Source organism: Mugil cephalus, chromosome 5 (genome assembly GCF_022458985.1).
Source record: "Mugil cephalus isolate CIBA_MC_2020 chromosome 5, CIBA_Mcephalus_1.1, whole genome shotgun sequence".
Classification (NCBI taxonomy): domain Eukaryota; kingdom Metazoa; phylum Chordata; class Actinopteri; order Mugiliformes; family Mugilidae; genus Mugil; species Mugil cephalus.
Genome location: NC_061774.1, coordinates 27,550,827 through 27,572,614, shown reverse-complemented (window position 1 = coordinate 27,572,614; position 21,788 = coordinate 27,550,827). Strand labels below are relative to the sequence as shown.

General features: G+C 38.4%; 1 protein-coding gene across 1 annotated transcript in view; it reads left to right on the top strand.

Annotated features, from left to right (window-relative positions):
• The window catches only part of LOC125007687 (complexin-2), a 43,094-nt gene that overhangs the window by 15,028 nt on the left and 6,278 nt on the right, over positions 1 to 21,788 (top strand). The window contains exon 2 of the mRNA XM_047584425.1: positions 9,417 to 9,562. Coding sequence (XP_047440381.1) covers positions 9,532 to 9,562 — 31 coding nt within the window. The 5' untranslated portion in view covers positions 9,417 to 9,531. The remainder of the gene's footprint in view (positions 1 to 9,416; positions 9,563 to 21,788) is intronic.

The window sequence follows — 21,788 nt, the reverse complement described above, 5'->3', positions numbered from 1 at the left end:
CCCACGTCTGCAACATTTATTTTCTGTCTTTGGTGACTTTTACATCAGGACTGTAGTATTTTGAATGGCAATATTTTATTCAGGGTAAACAGAATGAAAAAATGTTTGTTCTCTCTCTGAGGTTGAGGCTTCGTTCAATGGCCTAAAGGAAAAAAATGTTATGTAGCTGAGTTCAGAAGTTTCTTTTAACCAGAACTAAGAAATTCAACTTTCTCTCACTTTTTAGTTCATGAGTCTAGAACAGGAGGTTTGCGACCTCCACAGAGGTACTGCAGGGGGGTCGCAAACTCTTTGGTTGATTAGACATTTTTTCAGTTTTTTATAATTTGTCAGAGAATGAGCTTTCAGATTGTGTCCTGTTGTTAATGGGGGCCTTTGAGGGGAGGATCATCTGTGGATCATCCCACAGATACTGGATCAGTTTGGGATCTAGTGAATCTGGAGGCCAGGTCAACACCTTATGCTGTTCTTCATGTTTTTTTGAGTTGTTCCTAAATGTTTTTTGGCTGCATCCTGCTGGTGATGCCTGGTCTGGTCTGGTCTAGGTGGAGGCTACATGTCTAAGTAACGTCCACATGAATGATTGTCAGGTCCAAAAGTTTCCCAGCAGAACACTGAATTGTCATAAAGATGATCCATGTTATTCACTACTCCTGGTTGGTGTATTTGGTTTAGTCCTTTCAACAACAACAAAAAAACAAAACAAAAGAAGGTCCATGATTAAGTGTTGTTATTGTCGCTTAGTATTTGGGGACCCTGTCATTGAATTTGTAGGTTGGTGATAAACTAAGAGAAGTCTTAACCTGATGATGAAAAAGGTTCATCCACTGGTGGATTTTCATCCTCTGTAGCATGTTTTGTTCCTATGCCTCTGACAATCATCTCCAGTTTTTCCTCTGAATCTGTAAAGTAAGTTAGCTTCACTGAGCTTTGTGCATCAGAGAGTTACAACCAATCTCTTTGAACAGACCAGACCGACTGCCACTGAATCCAAACTCTCGATCAGAGGATGTGAATAGCAGCCACACACCAAGCTGATATTATTCACTCTGTTCGTATAAAAATCTGAATGCAACAGAAACAAAGTCCAACAAATGCTGCAGCCAAAACCTAAAATACCTAAAATGTCGGCCCAGTCTCATTAAGAGCAGCTGATTCATTTCAATCCAGCTGACAGGATATTATATTTTCGTCATCCCCATAGCTCTGAGTTCCTTGACAGATGATGACGGAGTGTTGTGGTGGAGTCATGCTAACCGGCTGGAAAAAAAAGAGAAGAAAATCCTGTCAGGAATCCATCTTGGTCCATTTGTCTAGCTGCCAATATTGATTTTCCATTTTGGGTCCGGCTGAGTGTCCCCGGGGTCAGCTCATCAAGCACAGGGTGAAAGGGAAGCTGGGGGCAGATGTGTATACGAGCTTTTTTCTTTTTTTTTTTGGTTAAAGGGGACAGGACCAGTTCATCTGAGATTTATCTTCGGTAACTAACTGATCGTCCAGATGAGGACCTTCTGCAGAGGTTTGACGTTTGCGGAAGCTGAAAGGAGCAGAGTGGATGTGGATGTGGATGCATGAAGTATAGATAAGGTGGTTAAACAATAATGAGAACACCACTAATGCAGCTCAGATGCAGGATGTGGGTCGGTCGTGACCACAGAACAGATTTATGGTCGAACAGTCGATGGAGAACTTTATCCATGTTGTCAGATTTTAGCATCTTAGATACAAATCTGGGCTCTTCACATTATTGGAGTACGTTGTCGTAGCCAGATTCTTAGCACAGTTTGGTAGCACAGCATTTGGATTTCATTGGTGTGTTTCAATACAAAAAAAATAAATAAAAAATGTAATAATATACTTTTGCATGCTATAGGACAGTCCTATAACCAATTAGGGGTGGAACTTCTATCACGATACTTGAGTCACGATACGATACATTACTGCAATATTCTACATAGTTCAATGAGACATTTTAAATCCAGCTAAAAATACATGTTGTACATATGTACATCAGAAGACAGTCATTGAGTCAAAAAACAATATTAATCAAAATTATTAATTTCCAATTTATTGTATTTGTATGGAAAAATGGTTTTTCTTTTAAAATCGATGTTAAGACATTCAAAACTGATATTGTATTGGAAGAAAAAGTATCATGATATATTACCATATCGATATTGTTTCCCACCCCTACAACGAATCAGAAAGTTTTTTTTTTGCAAACATTTTCAAATCCACATCTCTTATATCTATCACCACATTAATTAGATCGACCCTGCAGATCTTTACAGGAGCATCATCAGTTCCCAACGGAGAGACTCTAGACCAACTTTCCTAAAAATCCCCAAAGGTGAACTGGCTTCCAACCTTCTGATTTACTGCCCCCTACTGGACTGGAGGGCAGCAGGTTGTTTTAAGACTAACATGCCTTAACCACACGATGGAAACAATCAACGCTCAACAAATCTTTTTTTTTCTTTCCTTCCACTCTCTTCATGTTGAGCATTTTTAAAAAGTGCAATGTTCATGTTTTCATTCAACACCTTATCGATAACTGTCCATGAATCCATTACTGTGAATATGATTTATGAATAAGTTCATATTAGAAACAAAGAAAACACAAATCAGTTCCACAAATTGGATTTTTTGACCAACAGAAAATTTTGAGAGCATTTTGAGAAAGGAAAAACGTGCTGATTCAGAATCTGAACTCCTCTTTCCAGAACTAAATGCATGAAATCACATCAATAAACTAGATAAGCTGAGATGTGTAGCTGTAGAAACTCGACTTCTAATGTCAGTGTGGACAAAGCTGCATTTCAGCAGAAGTTTGAAATCCAGGACTCTTTGAAGGCCCGTTTTAGCCGGAGGGTTGTTGCTGCTGTTTGGATCAAAACCGAATCTCTGTTCTGTTAAAAAGCCCTTTGAGACACATTGTTGTGCACATGTAATCAAAAACACATCAGTGAGCCGTAATGAACCCTGTAGTTTATTTAGACTCAGACCAATGAAAATGGAACTCATCAGATCTGGAGTCATTTGTTTCTGCATAACAACAATATGTTGTTTTTGAGTGTCATCTTTGGACTGAAAACACACACACACTTAAAGCCTTTTCTCTCCGTTTTGCTCCTTGTCTTAAAACACATTTCCGTCGCCTGTCACAAACATGTTTCTGCGTTTCCCGAGCCGCTCCCATCCCCGTCTCCGCCCATGAAACTCGGAAACAACTTCCAATTAACTGGATAGGATCAGCGAGCCGTCCTGCTCGGCCCTGATAACATTATCCCGCGTCACGCACCGCTGCCAGCGCCTGGATTATGAAATTAAAAGGAGGAGGAGGTGGAGGAAGAGAAGAAAGGGTGGTGGAGGATGCGGGGGGGAAATGGTCGGGTGCTGGCGTGGGAGATGAAGCGAGGGGTTGCCCTTGGGTGCCGTCGTCGGTGATTGAATGGTATATTTGGTCTTTTGTGAAAGGGAGGGTTATGTAAGGTTTTTAAAGCTCCTCCACTATCAACCATAGCGGAGACGTTCAGAGAGCGGCTCCAGCTTCGGCTTCCAGTCCAACCGCCCACTGATAAGCGCTTACATAAGGAGCTGCCGCTCAGGTCTCTGGTGTCTGAGGAGGATGTAAATGGTGGCAGGTAGAGTGATGCTCCTCAGTGACACGTGATAACGCCGCCATGACTTGTTCTCACGTGAAGAATTTTCTGTTGTGTTGAAGAAGCAGGGAGATTAGCAGCAGAGGCTGTTTGTGTTCCTTCATAAAGTCAGTGAAGTCTCATTACAAGCCAAAAAACAGCTGGTTTATTTTGGAGTTTTAGTTTTGTAGGGATGTCCCAATAGATATGAGCAGATCAAAGCAATGATCGGTATCGGAGTTTGTAGAGAGATTGTTGGGAGAAAAAAAAATGATACCGCTGATAAAATACAATCCACTCGGTCGCCATGAAGATGTAGGAACGAGTGACGTCTTCTGTATTTTCTAATATTAAATCCAGATGTTGAAGGCCGTTGCCGTGCAGTTCTTCTTCTATGGAAACTAGAAACTAAAGGCAGAACAATACGAGCTTTATCGCTGCAGGAACAAACACAGAATCGAACGTTGACTGTCACGGATTATTTCTGCCAAGGTCGGGAGGTGAATGGCCTCAGTACATACATATACACACATGGTGTATGTATATATATATATATATACTGCATGTGTTTTTGTGTGTCTCTTTCTTCTAGATGTCCTTGTCAGAGGGCAGCATCTTTCTTTTATGCCATTAGTGTCCTTGAGTCTGTTTCTCTAACGATAAGAGAAAGATTCTTCACAGGCCACACAACAAACAGACTCCATGTATCTAAACATCCCCCATTCGGTTTGTATTCGCTTATACTAGTATTTTATATTCATACAAGCATATATGAAAGCAGTGAATAATATTTTTAAGTTAAAACATGCAGTTTTTACAGAAGCTTTATGCAGCCGTGCGTTCACATATTTAGTTTTGTTTGTTTGATTTGTTTCCCGTGATAACAAGTTTATTTCCTCTGTTATCTTGAGATCTCGAGTTATTTATCTCATTATCTCTGAAAAACAGAGGAAATTAACTCGTTGTCTCAGGAAAATGAGCTCCGTTTTCTCAGGATAACAACTTATTTATATAGTGAGATCTCCTTATCTCAATATACTTACTTTGAGAGTTCATCATGTCGACTGATGGACGCCCTTAACACTGTAACGTAGTAAAATAATGGCCTAATGTAATAAGTCTACTATGAGCTTTGTTTCGTGCTTTAATGTTCGCTAGATAATGATTAAGTTTCTGGAGATCTTGAGAAAACAAAGCTTTGTTTACGCTCCGTTTATAACCAGATAAATATCTTGTTATCTTGAGAAAACGGAGCTTGTTTTCCGGAGATAACGGATAATTAGCTTGAGATCTCGAGGAAATTAACTTGTTATGACGGGAAAACAGAGGAACTAATATGTATGAACGCGTGGAAGCTTAGAGCTTTGTAGATTTCATCGATTGAGCAACTTTTCCTCCTCAGCCAAAGATGAGACGATTTTTTGGGGGAAATTTTGAGATTATTTTTGAATTGAAGGCAGAAATGTGGAGGTTAGGGTTGAAACAAGTGTTTGAAACAAAGCTGGAATCTGTGTGCAGCGATGTTGCAGACGTAGAGACACTTTTCTCTTCTTCTACAAACAGATTTGACTCCATGGCATTAAAAACCATAGTGTTGCATGATGTGGGGGCATGTAAACATTTTCTATTTATCACCTATGTTTACTTTCCCTCCTAAAAACGTGTCCTGGAAACTTGTCACATCACCTGGTTCATCTTTAGGCCACGTTTCACATTTTACTCAACATGATCAGTCAATGAAAGAACCTAAATGTTCAATCTTTCCTTAAACTGCCTCCTTTTGGAATTACATGCAGATTAAACATGAACAATCCCATGCGCGCACACACACACATACATCGGTTTAAAATGATTAATTCTTCTTCTCAGCTTGACATAAAGATTAAGGACCCACACATTTCTTTATGCACATATTTCCATAACACAGTTAAGCGTCTCATATTTCTTATTTTGGATCCGCATTCATTCATTCAGTCCTTTGAATCAAACCCTGAGAGTGGGTGTACCACTCATTTTGTAATTTTTGCCTGTATGTGTGTCCATGGAAATGAGGCGCTCCGGCCCCTGAAGCGCTCGGTCACACTTGCAAATGGATTGCGGTTCCCACTCGGCCTCCGTCGTCTCCCCCGTCGCCTCCCAGAATAAAGCTGTGCGGCTCAATCTGCCGTCCCGTCCCATTTCATCCCAACTCCGTTCAGCTCCGGGGCAAATATCGGCGCGGCGAAATGACACCGGGCGCTCGACGGGGGAGAAGAGAAGAGCAGGAGGGATCTGCTCCAGAATGGAAATGCTGTTCTGGTTCACCGGGTGCAATAAATGTGGAGGATTTCATCTCGGGCGACGCTGGTGCAGTTAATCGAATAGACACAGGGGCAACAGTGAGTGTATACAGACAACATATTTTACACAGGTCGATGAGCTGGATACAGGTTAGTGGCTGTTGTCAGGAAGGCAGCAGGTCTTTACCACCATAAATCAATGCCAGTTTTTTTTTCTCCTCTCCGAACACACATTGTTTTACCCAGACACGTATAAAGTACTAGAGACCCAGATTTAAATAAAATTACTAGAACTCAAAAGGTGATTTGAGTTCTTTAAACACCACACTTAAGTGGAAGTATTCAACATTTTTTGTTTAGTTTATTTTAATATTTACTACTCGAATACTGAAAGTAAAAGTACAAGTATTGTGTTATGTAGTTGTTAAAGAAAGTGGTAAAAAGTTTGAATATCATTGTTTATATTATTTCAAATGTTAAGCGTAAAGGAAACTCACGATTCCTTTGGCTGTAGCAGCAGAACAAAGACACGAATGTACAAGATAGAGTACATGTACATGTACAGGTACATGTTCAGGTACTAGCCTCAGGAGCAGGCTGTCCATTCACAAAATACTACACGAAAGATGAAAACAAAACTATTTTAAATTACCTGCTGTGTTCCACTTTGATGTAAACTGACAGGACATAACGTTAGAGAAAGCTCCCAGCGTCGAGACAAAACACAACAACTAAAGTTAGCTAGCTAACGTGCACATTAAGTTTACTAACGCTAGTTACAGATTCTAATATTCACCAATGCACGTGACGTCACAGCAAGCGGAGGTCTCCATGGTTACGCCCCAGAGTGGCAGTCAGAGATATATTTTTATATTTTTACAGATATCTGCCAAAGAACAGAGAAGTAAATGGATCATTAGCATTAGAAGAAACAACTGGAATCCAGGCACCGAAAACTGGTGTTATGGTTCATTTAGTGTCAGGTAATGTTGATTTATGCTCAGTCAGACCTTAAATTTGCGGTCTGGAGGGCTGTCACATAAGTTTGTTTATGTTGCTGTTTTGTCGACAGTAACTATTTCAGTTCCAACAATAAACAACAATAAAGCAATAAACAGAATATTTGTGATCACTCCTCGTCATCCTTTTAACGCTACAGTATTGCTTGGCTAACGCTACTTCTCAGTAAAGCTCTTAGCGTTAGCATCTTTTATTTAGCTACAGAAATGAACTAAAACTAAGTGAAAATGAGGCTAATCCACTTTTCCAAATCCATACTAGTTCGTGTGGATCACTGTCGAGTTCAAATAGCCTTAATTTGATCTGATAATCCACATTTTTTCCGGTCTCACTGTGTTTACTGACACGTTTCACCATGTTTGTACCACTGAGGGGGCGTGGCCCTTGCTAATATAGCCTTGCTAGCTGGACGTTAGCTAGCTAGCTATCGCTATAGCTTTAGCCCGTTCTAGCCTTACCTCGGAGCAGACGTGTGTAGTCGTTTTATCTTGGGTCCTTTCACACTGTTTGATCCACTTTAAGGCTCCACAGGAGACATATTGTCTATTAAACTCATCGACAATATGTGATGAAGCAAACGTGGAAGTAGAAGAAAAAATAAAATACTCCAGTAGAGACACAGATACAGTATTTCAGTACTTAAGTACAGTTACTATACAGCTCTGATTTTACCTTTCATCTCAAGTAAACGGAGGATTTTACCCTGTAATCTTTTAGGTTTTTTATAGTGTCTATTCATATGTAAAAGAGACAATTAAATTAAATATAGTAAATACTAGCTGGACATGTTAAAAGAAACACACACACTGTTGTCTACGTCATAGTAAAGGTGGTGTAGCGTGCATTTCAACAGCTCAAAAGAAGTGAGTGAAAAATTTTGGATATAAAATGTCACGATGTTTATGACATTTTATTGAACATTCATATGTAACTTAACAGTTAATAGTGTTTGAATTCTTGAGTTTGGCCAAAACCAGTATTTTTGTGTCATTATTATGTTGAAAATTACTTGTATTCTACTTGTATTTGGAGCGTAATTCATATAAAATTGGTCATTTCTCCCTCTTTTTGGATCAGTCACTATTCTACACAATCTATTGAACAGATTTTTAAAGGTTTACACCACTCCTTCCTTCGGATCAGGCCAGTTTGTTCTGACTGAGGCGTTTTTATTTATTTATTTATTATTAGAGGAACACTAGTGTCCATCCAGACACATCTGGCTCAAAGGAAATATATTTTTTACCAACTCTGTCACGTCCACATCAAAGGTAAAAACTGTACAGCACAATCCATGTGTTTTTTTCTTTGAGTCACTGAACAAATAATACAAATTGCAAGCAGAATAAATAGAATTCAACTAAGCTCGCAGACTGATGGATAGTGAGTTTCTGAAGTTGAATCTCGTCATTCTTGCATATCGGTGGTTTTCTAATGCCTTTTATAAACCCGAGGACACTGAACAGTAAATAAAATTCAAATCCACTCAACAGAGTACGATGTGAAGAGTGCGGCCGGAGATACGGGAAGAGCCTCCTGAAAGTGAGACACTGGGATTGTCTTTATTTATGAAATATTAATGAGGAAATATGGATTTTTTTATTGTTGTTGCAGAGAAGATTTCACTTTCAAATGTGTTCGTTTGCTACGTCCATGTTTCTGTTCCTGTCACCTGGTTTATCCACACATGAGGCGAGAGCAACTCAGGTTTTTATTGAATCATCAGCCTGATTTTATTTTCACCCACTAATAATGTGCTTGAAAAGTAGTTGTTGAAATGTGAAAAATGGTTTCCTCCATTTTTTTTTTATAGAAGGCTAAAAAACAAACATTTTGAGGCTGTCAAGCAAAATATTGTTGGTGTTTGCTGTGTTAAAATAGTAAAAGAAGCTTAAAGTCATTGTGTTTGTCCCCTTTTATAATTAAATATGGACTAACTTTTTAAAGTGCACACACTCACAACTACAAGCATCTGTTGGCGGCTCTTTAAAGTGACTCCTTCTTCTGCCCACATGCAGCAGCATTGGAAGCTATAAGCTGATTCCCTCATACATTAAGAAAGTGTGTCATCTGTACACGGATCTAAACAGAAAACAACCGCATCGTTTCATTTGCCATGAAATATTTATGAGCAGTTAGCAGCGGCAGCAGATGACTGATCCGTTGGTATTGAGTTACAGACAGATAAGTGAGTCGGAGTGAAAAGGCCTCGCTATTGATCCGCACTCCTCCCAGAATGGGATTCCTGTCACAGGGGTAAAGACTGTTAAGAAGATCCCATTATCTGTTGTTTTAACATGAGCCCGATTCGCTGTCTCGCGCTGTCCGACGCTGGACATATCGGAGATCTATCGCTGTATTTAGTGTCTCTATTGATGCACAGGAGATAAAATTGCACGGTCTCTGCACAGGAGGGAGTGAAAATATCTTAATATGTGTTTGTCTCATCTTTTCCCGTCTTTCTCGTGTCCTGCAGAGAGTCGCTTGAAGGCATCACGACGAGAAGAAGTGAGAAGGATCCCAGGCTCGGTGGCTACATGCTCAGCTGTCTTTGGCTTTAAGAGGAACAACAGAACTAATCGGCAGGAAACATGGATTTTGTAATGAAGCAAGCTTTAGGTGGTAAGTGCTCGGTTGTAAGAACGTTCTTCATGCACGGACACATTAAAACTCACACCCACGTCACTGTTGCACTGGAAATGACATGAGCTGCGTTTCCATTACACTTTTACTCTCAAAATAAAAGCAGCATTTCTGAAATGTTGATAAAGTGCTTTGTACGTGTTTCCATTGAAACACGTACAAATGTTCTGCGAATAAGCTTTAACTCATGAAGTAAAGTCTCATCTGGTAAATCTCTTAAACTCTCATCACACCAGAGAGACTTTACTTTGAGGACTTAAAGTTAACTAGTCACTAGTGACGGGAAAACGCCAAAAAAAGTGTTTCCATTGCACTTTAGAGATAAACTTTCATATTGATTCGTCTGAAAAAAACACCTCAGTGTTTCAGCTCTAGATATTTGAGGGTTTTTTTTTCAAAATGTAGGTTTCCGTTACCAGTTTTTATTGCAATATTTGGATTTTGCGCATTTTTAGGGGGGAATGGAAACACAGCAGTGGTGTGGTCTGTACATAACACTGTGTTGTTGTTTGGTCCAGCTCATACCCCTATACGTACTATAGACACTCAGTGCATTTACAGCTATGCTTGAAATTCGATTTCCTGAATGAGGTCATTGTCCCAGTTTACATGTAACAGAGAAAAATTGAATAACTGATGGGACCATGTGCTCCTCCTCCTCCACACTAGGTGGCGATATGTGTCTTTTCAGCAGGTTAATACGACCCCCTTTCCTTTTGACCCATTATGTCATGTAATAAACAACTGGAGTCACTTATGCTACTGATTATAGTTCAGCTTTTTAATCCTGTACGTAATGTGTGTGCTACGTGTGGTGCAGATAGATGGCGCTGTCTCTCAGGTGGTTCTTCTACTGCCTCTGTTTACCTTCTTCTTCTTGTGCACCCAGCTTTCTCGGATGTTTTTGTTCTGGGGTCATACGCCAGCGCAGCGGTTGTGGAGTTAAAGTTGTCACACGTCTAGTTAAAGTCTGACTAAGGTTCTGATTTCAGTCAGAGTAACATGTTTACATGCACTTAAGTTGTCCAGTTAAAGTTGGATTAAGGCAGTCATTTGTTTTTGTTTTTCACATAGATGTAAACGTACTGACTGAAAACAACAAGAAGAGCCTCTTTGTTTGTTGTGCCGGACTATTTAACAAGAATATAGAACCAAACATGCACAATATGCATGCAATGCACAAAAGAAAAATAAATAAATAAATAGTTTGAACCGTTGGAATCGTGTAAAATGAAGCATGAATCAGCCTTAAGGGCTTTTCTAGAGTCAATGAGGGAGGACGAGCAATGTTCTTTCACTTTTCTTCAACCCTACATTCACCCTGCAGCCAAACATGTATATATTTCTACTTATACAATGAACTTTCCATCGAGCCTGTTGTAGAGAGACTCAGTTCTTATTAGAATAGGAGTCTGGTATCATGCACCACCTGGATTTTATTACAGGGTTTGTTTTATGTAGGATGCCATAAATGTATTAACTGTCCATGGAGGATGTAGCCATGAAGTTGTATTTACATCATACAACAAGAGTAAAGTGAATAGTGTGCAAATGTAAACAGGAATTGGATGAACTCTGTATTTACATGCTGTTGCAGAGGCAGTGTGGGTAATAAATATATTAAAAAATAAATTAAATACATTTAAAATTATGGTAACAGTTTATAGTAATTTCACTTGTGCCTCTGTATAAGCAACAAAAACAATAAAAAAATAAATAAATCCAGGGGGACATTTTGAGGCTTAGGTGTTATAATGTTAACGTGACCTCTGCTTTTTTCTTTATAAAAATAAAAAATTAACTCACATGACATTAAGGAAAATGGATGTTTTATTCTAACAGTTGCATTTCTTCTATAATCAAACCTCCTCCCTCCCTCACATTTCTACCACTCTGACTTTATGGACTCATTCAATGAGAGCAACATAAAATAATAAAAAAAAGCCTCTCTGGATGTTCTTGTAAGTGAGGGGCCCCCGGGGGCCCGAAGGTCCTGCCTCCTTAAATCAGCCCTCTCATCTAGTTTCATCAGCTCAGTGACCAGCAGCCAGAATGAAACGAGATTTCTTCCTTTACAGCTCAGCCTTCCCTCGCTCCTTTATTCCTCCTCGTTTCTCCTTCTTCTTCTCTTCGTCTCATGTATTCAGACATAGATTGGTCTTTTCTCTTGATACATCTGAATCTGACTCCTTTTAAATTTCCTTTCCAGAATTCACTTTTATTGATTCAGTTTCTCACGTTTCAGACCAGATTTTAGTTGTTGGTGTTACACGATGAGATGAGAGTTCACTGTTGTTATTACAGAAAGATTTAAAGGGTCCAAAGGCTCCAGTCATTTCTCATTCACCAATTACACCAAATCTATAAATAAGTTTTTCTTCTTTAGCCTAGAATCCAGACCAGCGTCCCACAAAAAGTTGGTCTCGAGCCTGGCTGCCAAATGTGGGTCTCCAATTATATTGTATAATTTGGTTCCCCACATCGTCAGCGCCCGCTGCTCTTCCTCTCATTAAATACTATTTATTGGTGCAGTTCCACTCCTGACCACATAATACCGTTGTGGTACATTGATGGTGGGGGGCGCTGTTGAGCTCCTGCCAGTTCAAATCCTGTGAGGTGAAGAAGAAGAGCAGCAGCGGGTGAGAGGATGCAGACGGAGCGTGTTAGGTTAGACAGCAGCACACAGAGAAAATTAAAAATTAGTAAATAAAAAAAGGATTATCTTTTTACCGAGGTCGATTCCACTGCAGTGTGTGTGGTATGATTGAAGTCTGTATGATTAATGGGGGCATGTTTGGTCCTAAACGTCTAAACGTCTTTGTATTTGAAGATATAGATCGAGTATTTATTGATATAGGTCCAAAGCCTAAAGATATAAATAATATTATAGGTGCTAAATGAGGAAGTTGTGTAATTGGTGGCAGTTTCAGTTCCGGCTTTAATTAGTGATCAGTAATTTCATTATTTAATTGTATTTAAAAAATATTAACGTCTTACATGATTATAATTTAACTAATGTTTGCAATATTATTTACACAGTCATAGTATTTAAGTTATTTCATGTTTAAATGCTGAAACAAAATAAAAAAATTTAGCTTTTTTTTTCTTTAAGAATTTGCGAAGATGTTTTCGTTGAGGGATAGAAAGAACTTTTTTCTGACCGTGTTTAGATCCTTTTAAGCAGAAAACTGGATTCTTTTACGTAAACATGTATATTCTTTTGTACTTTTGCTCAGTGAGACTGAGAAGACAAACATTTGAGTGGACGCATCTTTTTGAAACACGCGTCAGCCACATTTCCATATTTATTGGAAAACCTACAAATATTTTTTCTCATTTAAATAAGTCAGATTAATCTTCATTTTTTTTAACATAAACGTGAAGCAGTGTTCATTTTATACATGCACGTTATATATGTACCCACATTTAACTCAATGTACTGCAAAATTTACCCTCCCCCCAGATTCAATCTTGGTTCTTCCATGGGAAGAATCTGGTGTAAATGATCCAGTGCCACTTTGTCTACTGTTATTTTAAGTGGAATTCATTTCCCAAAAGAGAGAAAATGACATAAATAAAGATTTAAATTAGATAGATAGATAGATAGATAGATAGATAGATAGATAGATAGATAGATAGATTGTTTTGTCGCTGTTCGGCTTAAATTGATCCATGAATTTCTGGTTGATGCAGCTGATGGCATGTGGTCCCAGGAGGAGGTCGACCTCTTATTTCCACCTCCGTGTCGTCCAGGTCAGGACCTCATGAACAAAACAAATCACTGGAGTGGAAACGGTTTAAAAATCGAGTATTATTAGTGTTCACCCAATAAGCCAAATTTAAAATAAAATGAGGTGAAAATCCACTCGGACCGACTCCATCTCTTCATCCATCTTCCTCTGAGATCCCAGCTCTCTTCTCCAATTTACTTATTAATAATTTACCTCCATCCATCCCTCCTTCCTTTTCTCTATTACTTATGTCCAGGTTTTTCTTTCTTCCTATAGCTGCCCCATTCCTTGATCTTCGTTCCTTCTCCTCCCGCTCCATCCATCCATCCATCCTGAGCTATAGCTTAGTGTAATTTACCTCCTGTAGAGGTGCTGTCAGTGCACTGACCTTTTCTCTGGGACCGAAGCCGCCGTTTATTTTATTGGGCCACAGCTGGACGCCCATGAATATATACAAGGTGCAGGAATCGACACTGAGGATAAACCCCCCCCAGATGAGGTTTGGGTCGTGGGTTCAGTCCCGAGGGGCATCCAGATCATTTGGAGATGAAGTTGCAGCGCGGCCGGCCGGTCGGTCGCTGCTGTTAACGTGGGCGTGTCAGGATCATCCATCTAACAACAAGCCCGCGGTGTTTCTCATGAATAGAAACGACTTTGACGACGCAACCGGATTGATTTTCAGACGCCCTGAGAGATTTTATGCATTTGTTCTTTGCAGCTCTTTGTTTTAATGAATGAGGGAGAAAAAAAAGTCTCGATTTCCCTCGAGAAAAAAACAAACAAGAAAAGACGAGATCACGTGAGCAGCTTCATCAGCCCCAAAATTATTCTCTGACAAACACCAGACAAGCTGCAGATTGAACTGAAGTGACGTTAATGAACACTCCTGATAAATGAACATTTAAATGATCAGACACCAAACCAGAGGGAAGTTAGCTTCAATTTTATTTATCCAAACGAAAACCTTGAATAACTTTCATTGCAAATAAACGCAAAGAACCAGAGAAACCGTGAATATTCTCAGTCAACCATCTAAAAAATAAGGATAAAAGTCAAAGTCAACTCAGTTCTGACACATGTACAGGATTGAAGTTACCTTCCTCGAAGGCTACGGTGCAGCAACTATACAAAAAACTGTGCAAACATGACAGAGTCACTGGAGCCGATAACACGAACTACAGGACGTAGAAAAAAGACTGAGGACAGTGATGCTGCGTTTACTTTTATACAGTAGATCCTAGAAAACCAGAACAGAGGAGCTGTAGGTTGGATGATCTGTGGGACCTTCCTCCTACTATTTGGTGAAGAGAGAAGATCTTGTGTAACAGTTTAACTGCTGTATTTTTCTAACACCAACAAGATTTAAAAAACAGGATAAATATATATATATACACCACCGGCCAAAAGTTTTAGAACAAAATGTCTAATTTTACACTGAAATGAAAGCATAGACCAAATAAATAAGTTAAAAAAAATCTGAATCAATATATAACCCAAAATCTGTTCTAAAGTTCAGACTCATCATCTGTGTCTGATTTAACATGTGAACACACTTGTGACTTTGTTTCTTTCTAAAATAGAAATAAAATATTTTTCTGAAAGTTCTTCCAGTTCATCACAAACCAGCTCATGGGTTAAAGTCCCTTTGTCCTTTAGGTGTAGATGGACTTCGACCCGACTTTAGATGTATTTGGAGATGTATTTTGTTGTATAGATGAATAGAAATTAGGTTTCTAATCTTCTTTGTGATGCAGCTTTTCCATCCAGACACAGACAAACTGGAGGCTGCTGCTCTGACCTTTTAATTAAACTGTTATTTATCTGCGCTCAGACTTTACTTTAACCCCAGATCTTATTTTAACCTTTATTCTAAAACCCACGTTTTAACAAGTTCTAACCTTCAAAAAAAAAAAAAAAAAAAAAAAGAGGAAACGGACCCAAAATGTTTTTATCCCAATAACTTCATAAAAACAACACACACTGATTAGACCCTGGATCCTTGTGGACGCCTCATTGGTTCAGACTGAGCTATAGATTTCAGCCTCAGGCCTCAGTTCCTATTTGCCGGTTGTTTAATTAGAAACCAGATTAATCGGATTCTCCACGTTGTGTTAGATTAATCAGAGCTGATCGACTCCGACTGATGCAGCAGGTTATTCTCTACAAACGTGTAGCTTCAGCGATGGAGACGTTAAACCATCGAAACAACAATCAAGTGTTTGTACAGATGTTCATTCTCTCTAATGCTTCAGTCCAGGGACACTATGCTAATAAAATCTACAAATGTATTTTAATGAAACATTTAGCGAGCTAATAATTTAACCTTAAAGGCCAATTACGCTTTATTTAAACACATTAATGTGAAGTGGAATATAGTAACAGCTGCAGTTTAGCCAGTTCAACTCTTGCTATCATCAAAATTTCCAACTAATGCTGTTTGCATTTTCTCATCATTAAGACAGAAGATTATTATTAGGCTACAAATTTAAGTTTTACCATTTTGTTTTGTTACGCTACGTCTAGCTAGCTACATATATAGGCGATATCTCATTGGTCATTGTCAATGTAAATGTATTTTATTCATGTAACACTTTACATCAACACACAGTTAAACCAAAGGGGGTCACACAACAATTAAAAACAGACCAGAAAACAAGTGCAAGAGTAGAAAGAACAATTAAAAAGAACATCAGTTCTGCTGTTTGTGTATTTGGAGTCAGTATATTTGTATTTTCTGGGAGATAAGCAGCAGATTTCTTTTCCAAAGTGTCCAACATGTCAAAGACGCTTCGAATGGAAAAAAAAAAAAGATTTTCAAGGTGAATATTTGAGGATATTTGAAATTTGTCATTAACTGTGGTGATAAGATGTGATCTTCTCTTCTGAGAAGTTTGTTCCCAGAATGAACTTCCTGCTTCTCAGGGTCTCATAAAGAAGCTCCATCAGATAAAAGAGATAAAATCTGGGCGGCCGTTTCATTTCCTGTGGCGCCGCGATGGAGATGAGGAGGCGAGGATGCTGCAATAACTCGAAGCCACAGGTTGATCGGAAAAAATAAATAATCGCATGGATGCAGCAGGTTCCTCTGGAGGTCCAGACTCACGGGGTTTATGAGGCGTAATTTGGCGAAGGAGGTGATCCGTTATTTAAATGAGCTCCATTTTTCAAACCCCTCCAACCCTGACATGTTGTTCTGCAGCTCCACCATCCATCTGGCTGGAGGAGGAGGAGGAGGAGGAGTCAATGGTGCATGGCTCATCTTGCTGATTTCATCTCCTGTTCAACTCAACTAATCGTTCTCACTTTCTGCATCGCTCCTCTGCTTCCTGTCTCCTCCCTCCTCTCGTTTTTCTTCTGAACCCGTTTACAGTTTGTCCCAGGGAGGATTTACAAGATGAACTCGATCTCGGCCTCGTTAGGACGCTCGTAAACATTTGTGGACGCACGTCTCAGCCTGGTTACTGAGATCAGCAGAGATCACAGGGGATGAGCCTTAAACTCGTCTGATCTGAGCTCAGTTCTCACCTGTTTTCAACCAGTATTATGTGTCTCTCACTACATGTACAATGTGCAGGGCTTAAAGTTTCCAGGCGCTGTGCATGTAACCTGTGACGCAAGGTATCGGAGTTCTTTTAGTGAACGCATCATCTCAGCCTTAGTTAGAATATGATCTATAATTAGAATAGATTGCCCTTTATTGTCATTATACAGTGTACGAGTTTTTGTTGAAATTGAACTAAATGGAGAAATTGCTCATTGAATTATTATTTAGCTTGAAAATATCTTAAATGAGCTGTAAAATGCTTTGTAGTCCAATCACCTCATCGGTCATGGAGCTGTGTTTACCTTCTCCTCAGTCTCCGTGTTTATCCTTCACCGTTAAAAGGTGGAAATTACTCAGCGTTTCACGGTATATATGACGCTAGCTGCTATTTTTCTAAGCCTTTAGTCTAGATAACTAGCTAGCATAAGGCTAGCATGAGGCTAGCATAAGGCTAGGCTAACCTCATTCATGTGTAAAGCGGTGTTGGGGTTTTTTGAGATCAAGGTTCACATTAATGATGGTTTGACTTTATTTTTCTATATAAAATCTTAACAAACGTCAAAGAGAGACATTGACATTTACATCATCATATAATAGAGAGAAACCAGCTGACGTCCAGTTCTTCCTTTTAATCTTCTGCTCCATAACTTTCTCTGTTTTTGTTCACTGGGGAAACGGTGGAGTTTCCTCCGTGTTTTACTGATCCTGTGGCATATTTTACCTTTTAATCCAACTTTATTCTCTGTTATTGCCACTTCGTCTCTATGGGTGAATATTGGTTAGATGGATCTAACATGGCGCCCATGAACCATGTGACCAGCTCAGAACCAATCAGCATAGAGGGACAGATCAGACTCTCTCTAATATACGGCACCTGTATCACCTATGCTCTGGTAATGGTGAATATTTTATTGTTTGTTGGCTGAGTTTCGCTACTAATCCCCTGAGATATTTTAGTTTTGGAACAATCTTCCCTTTCAAAAAAGGTTAAAACATTCTTGTTTTAACGTTTGCTTTTTGTGCAGCTCTTCTGTGTCTTAAATACCATATTTTATTTAATTATTACACTAATTTATTGACCTTTCTTGTGGTCTATTGACTTCTATTGACAGGATGCGCGCTGCCTTTTGTTTGTGTTTACTGATCGAATAGACAGACAAAGACAAAGCATCTCGTTGTATATTGTTTTACTACGTCATGTTTTCCATGTTCGTGGATGAACTTTAAGACCAGTCGGAGCTAAATAACTAACCAGAAGATGCAGGAAATGATTTAAAAAAAAAATTGATTTGAATCTGAAAATCTTTTTTTTCTAAAAACTCAGCCCCGTTCATTATTTTTCAAAAGCTCAAGTAAAGTCATTGTTTTACAGATTTTGTCCAGGAATTAATTAGAATAAAATGTTTTTTTGTTTTTTCAGAATGTGATGCATCAGAAACAAATCGAAGCCTTTTGTACAGACTGTGTGCAACAGATTAATGTCACTGTTGAATAACACAATGTATCTGTCAGACAAACAAAGAAATCCTGTCCCCGATGGATTTTTGCTTCTCGCTGTAGTTCGTCGCAGTTTTTCATCAGAACCTATAATTTCTGACAGTTTTTCTCTTTCATCCTCTCGGTCTCCGTTTTAAATTTCTCTCTCCGTTCAGCAGAGATCGTCCTCAGAGCCACAGATTATGTTAGAAGATAAATATTATACGACTCAGGTCGAGATGATATCGGTTATTTAACCTTTTCTCACCCGGTTCCAGCTTCATCGTCGTCTCTCTGTCTGCAAACAACAAAGATAAAGAGTTATTTCATTAAATTCCACCTTATTTCACACTGACATTAGGACTGTCTCAGTATAATCTACTGTATAATATATATATAATATCATGTAGATGATCCAGTGCCACTTGAACACAGTGTGTTTTATATCTGCTCTCATTTTTATTTCTTTTTAGTGTCATTTTTCTCCGAAAACAGAGAAAACAACATAAAGTTAAAGATGCATTTCCTGGATTTTGATGTTATTAAGTGAAAATCTGATATAGTGACAGAATGAATTGACATTTTCTTCAAATAGTGAATCGATCGTATCATTTTTGGATCGTTTTTAGTATTTTCATATCCTGCTTTATCTGATCTGATCTTCTGATCTTACTGCTGAGAGAAACCTTCTATATTAAACTCTGCCCAGTGCTATAAATACACATTATTATTATCATCTCATCCAGTTTTATTAAGCTGTTCAAGTAATACACAGGTACAGATATTATGTTTTTATTTCTAACATGTGCACAGTAAAGTGGACGTGCAACTGGCATGAACATAGACATAAACCGCTGCTGAAAACATACGTTCTAAATATAATGATGCGCTTTATAAATGATACTTACAAAGGCTCCATATTCAGCAGGTACAATATTAATATTTTCTATTTTTTTTCTTTCATACTGTGATAAATTGTTTTCAACCTTCGAGCCTTGAAACCAGGTGAATCTGAGTCTCTCTGTCGGGAACTGATCACGTTCCTGCAACGATCTGACGCACGAATCGATTAAAGATATTGACACAGAAATAAGGTCAAACTATTAACGGCAGCAGAAGACGACTCCTGCTGCTTTAAGCCTTTTAGACCTAAACATCCTTGAGATTTCACCGTGTTGACTTGAGTCAAAGCTGCCAAACCTCAAACCAGAAGAACAACCAGAACAAAAAGATCTGCTGTTTGGAAGAAGCTTCAGTTCGTGATGTTCGATACCACAGGTTTTCTTTCTGAGCCGATACCGAGTAAAATTCAGGCTGGTATCTGCGATACTGATCCGATAATGATACTTTGTGTAAATACACCCTGATGTGTCTGGTAAACTTAAAATAAGTGATTTTTTTTAGCTTCATAAAGAATACAAGACATCAGAGTAATTTATTTATTTTAAACTCATTTAAACTAATACATACAAAATATACGCAAATGCTATTTCAAGCACTTAAAAAAAGAAATAAGTAAAATAATCTAAATTTAAAATGAGTTTCACTGCTGCAGCTGATCTTTAATGAGTCTCTCTGCTGCTGTTTAACTGTTTCTTGTATCTCCTTCATGTTTGTGCATGAAAACGCCGGCGGTTCAGAGTTTGAGGTTCGGGGGAAAAACTGAATGAATGAATCGACTGAATGCACATAACGTGAGGACTGAGGCTGTTTGAGCACTTAACCATCAGCTCTATGAGCAGAGAAACAGGAGGAGGTTTTATTTATGGGACAGAAGAATCAAACACACAGTTAGAAAGATTAAAAATAGGCTGTAAACTGTCTGTAGACGATCAAATCCGTCCTTTAAGAGAAGGAACCAGAAACAGGGGGAGGGAGGGAGGAACAGCAGAGGACAAACAGAAGGACGGAGGATGAATGGATGAAAGGATGAATGGATGAATGTGTAGAGAGGAACATGTGAAGGGTAAAGACGCTGAAGGGTCAGAGCAAAGTGCTTCATGTCTCCAGAGAAGAGTTATAATTATGATCCCATTATATCAAACACGTGCAGCGAATCCTCCTCCTCCTCTGTAGTTTACTTTAAATTCACTGACTCTGTTTCTTTTTTAGCCACGTTACTTCGTAGATTTTGGTTTGGAATTTAAATAAAACATGATGAGAGTAAATTGATCCTGGGGGAGAATTCATGAACTACCTGGTGAGGAAATTTAAATCATGAAACTGGATGATTCAACTGCCTGATTTATCTGAACTTTGCAGAGATTAGATTAATGCAGCTGATCTTTACTGGATCTCTTTCCTTTAGTGGCGTGTGATACTGCTGGATTTGATATCGATCCGATACCAAGTAAATACAGGGCCAGTATCGCTGATACCCATACTTTTTATTTATTTATTAATTTATTTATTCCTTCCGTACATAAAAGTGGACAACATAATTTGTACATAACTGCAGAAAAATCTAAAGGAGTTTTGCCTTAGTTCATGGCACAAGGCATCGTAACATCTCGTCCTGTGTATTAATGTATCTGTACTTTAATTAATTAATCATGAACATACAGTTAGTACAAGTTTCTAGTGCATATTGACAATTGTTTTTTGCATTTATACATTTTTTTTACATTTTCGATGAATATTGAAAAGTGAACAGTGCAACAGTCTCATTGTCTTTTATCTAAAACATACTTGACTTTGTTCAAAAATAAAGAAATTCATGTGACTTCCATGTCAGATTTTCATCCATTTTTAATAATTAAGGTGGATCCCAATCCTAATGAATTTTCATGACCTTTAAGTATTTTTGTGATTTTCCTTTTGGATTATTTGGCTTATTAATCCAGTTCAGAATTATAAATATAAAACACATTATCATCATGGTAAGGCTTTTGTAAAGCTAAATCTCTGCCTTTATTTCTTTCAAAGTGTAATTAAAGTCAAGTTGCCTTTTTAATGAAACAGCTGCAGTCGCACCAAAGGCAAACCCAAACTAAAGTATCGATCTCATTATGTTAGTATCGATATTATTGCTATTTGGATCCATTTGGACACCACTAGTTTCTGTAACTCAAAGAGAAAATTTAAATAATTTCCCGCTGTCTTTGCACAAATCCTGATAATATGATGTGATTGATTTGATTGATTGATTGATTGTGATTATTATCATTTTGCATTTTTATATTATTATTATGTCAAACATGTGTAACAGTCGTGTGGCCGTGGAACTGTCGTAAACATACCTGACATAAACAAACCTATATGTTGACAGATTCACGTTTTAACTTTAAACATAGTTAAGTGTAGTCGGGCAGTGAATCTCCAGCTGTTTTAGCCTCAATAGTTAATAATTTAGTGGATTATCTGGCGACGCTGAAGATCTTTAATGCGTCCAGGAAATGCCTCAAAGAACCACAGACATGTTCTTCTTCTATCCAGTTTCCAAGCTGCTAATATA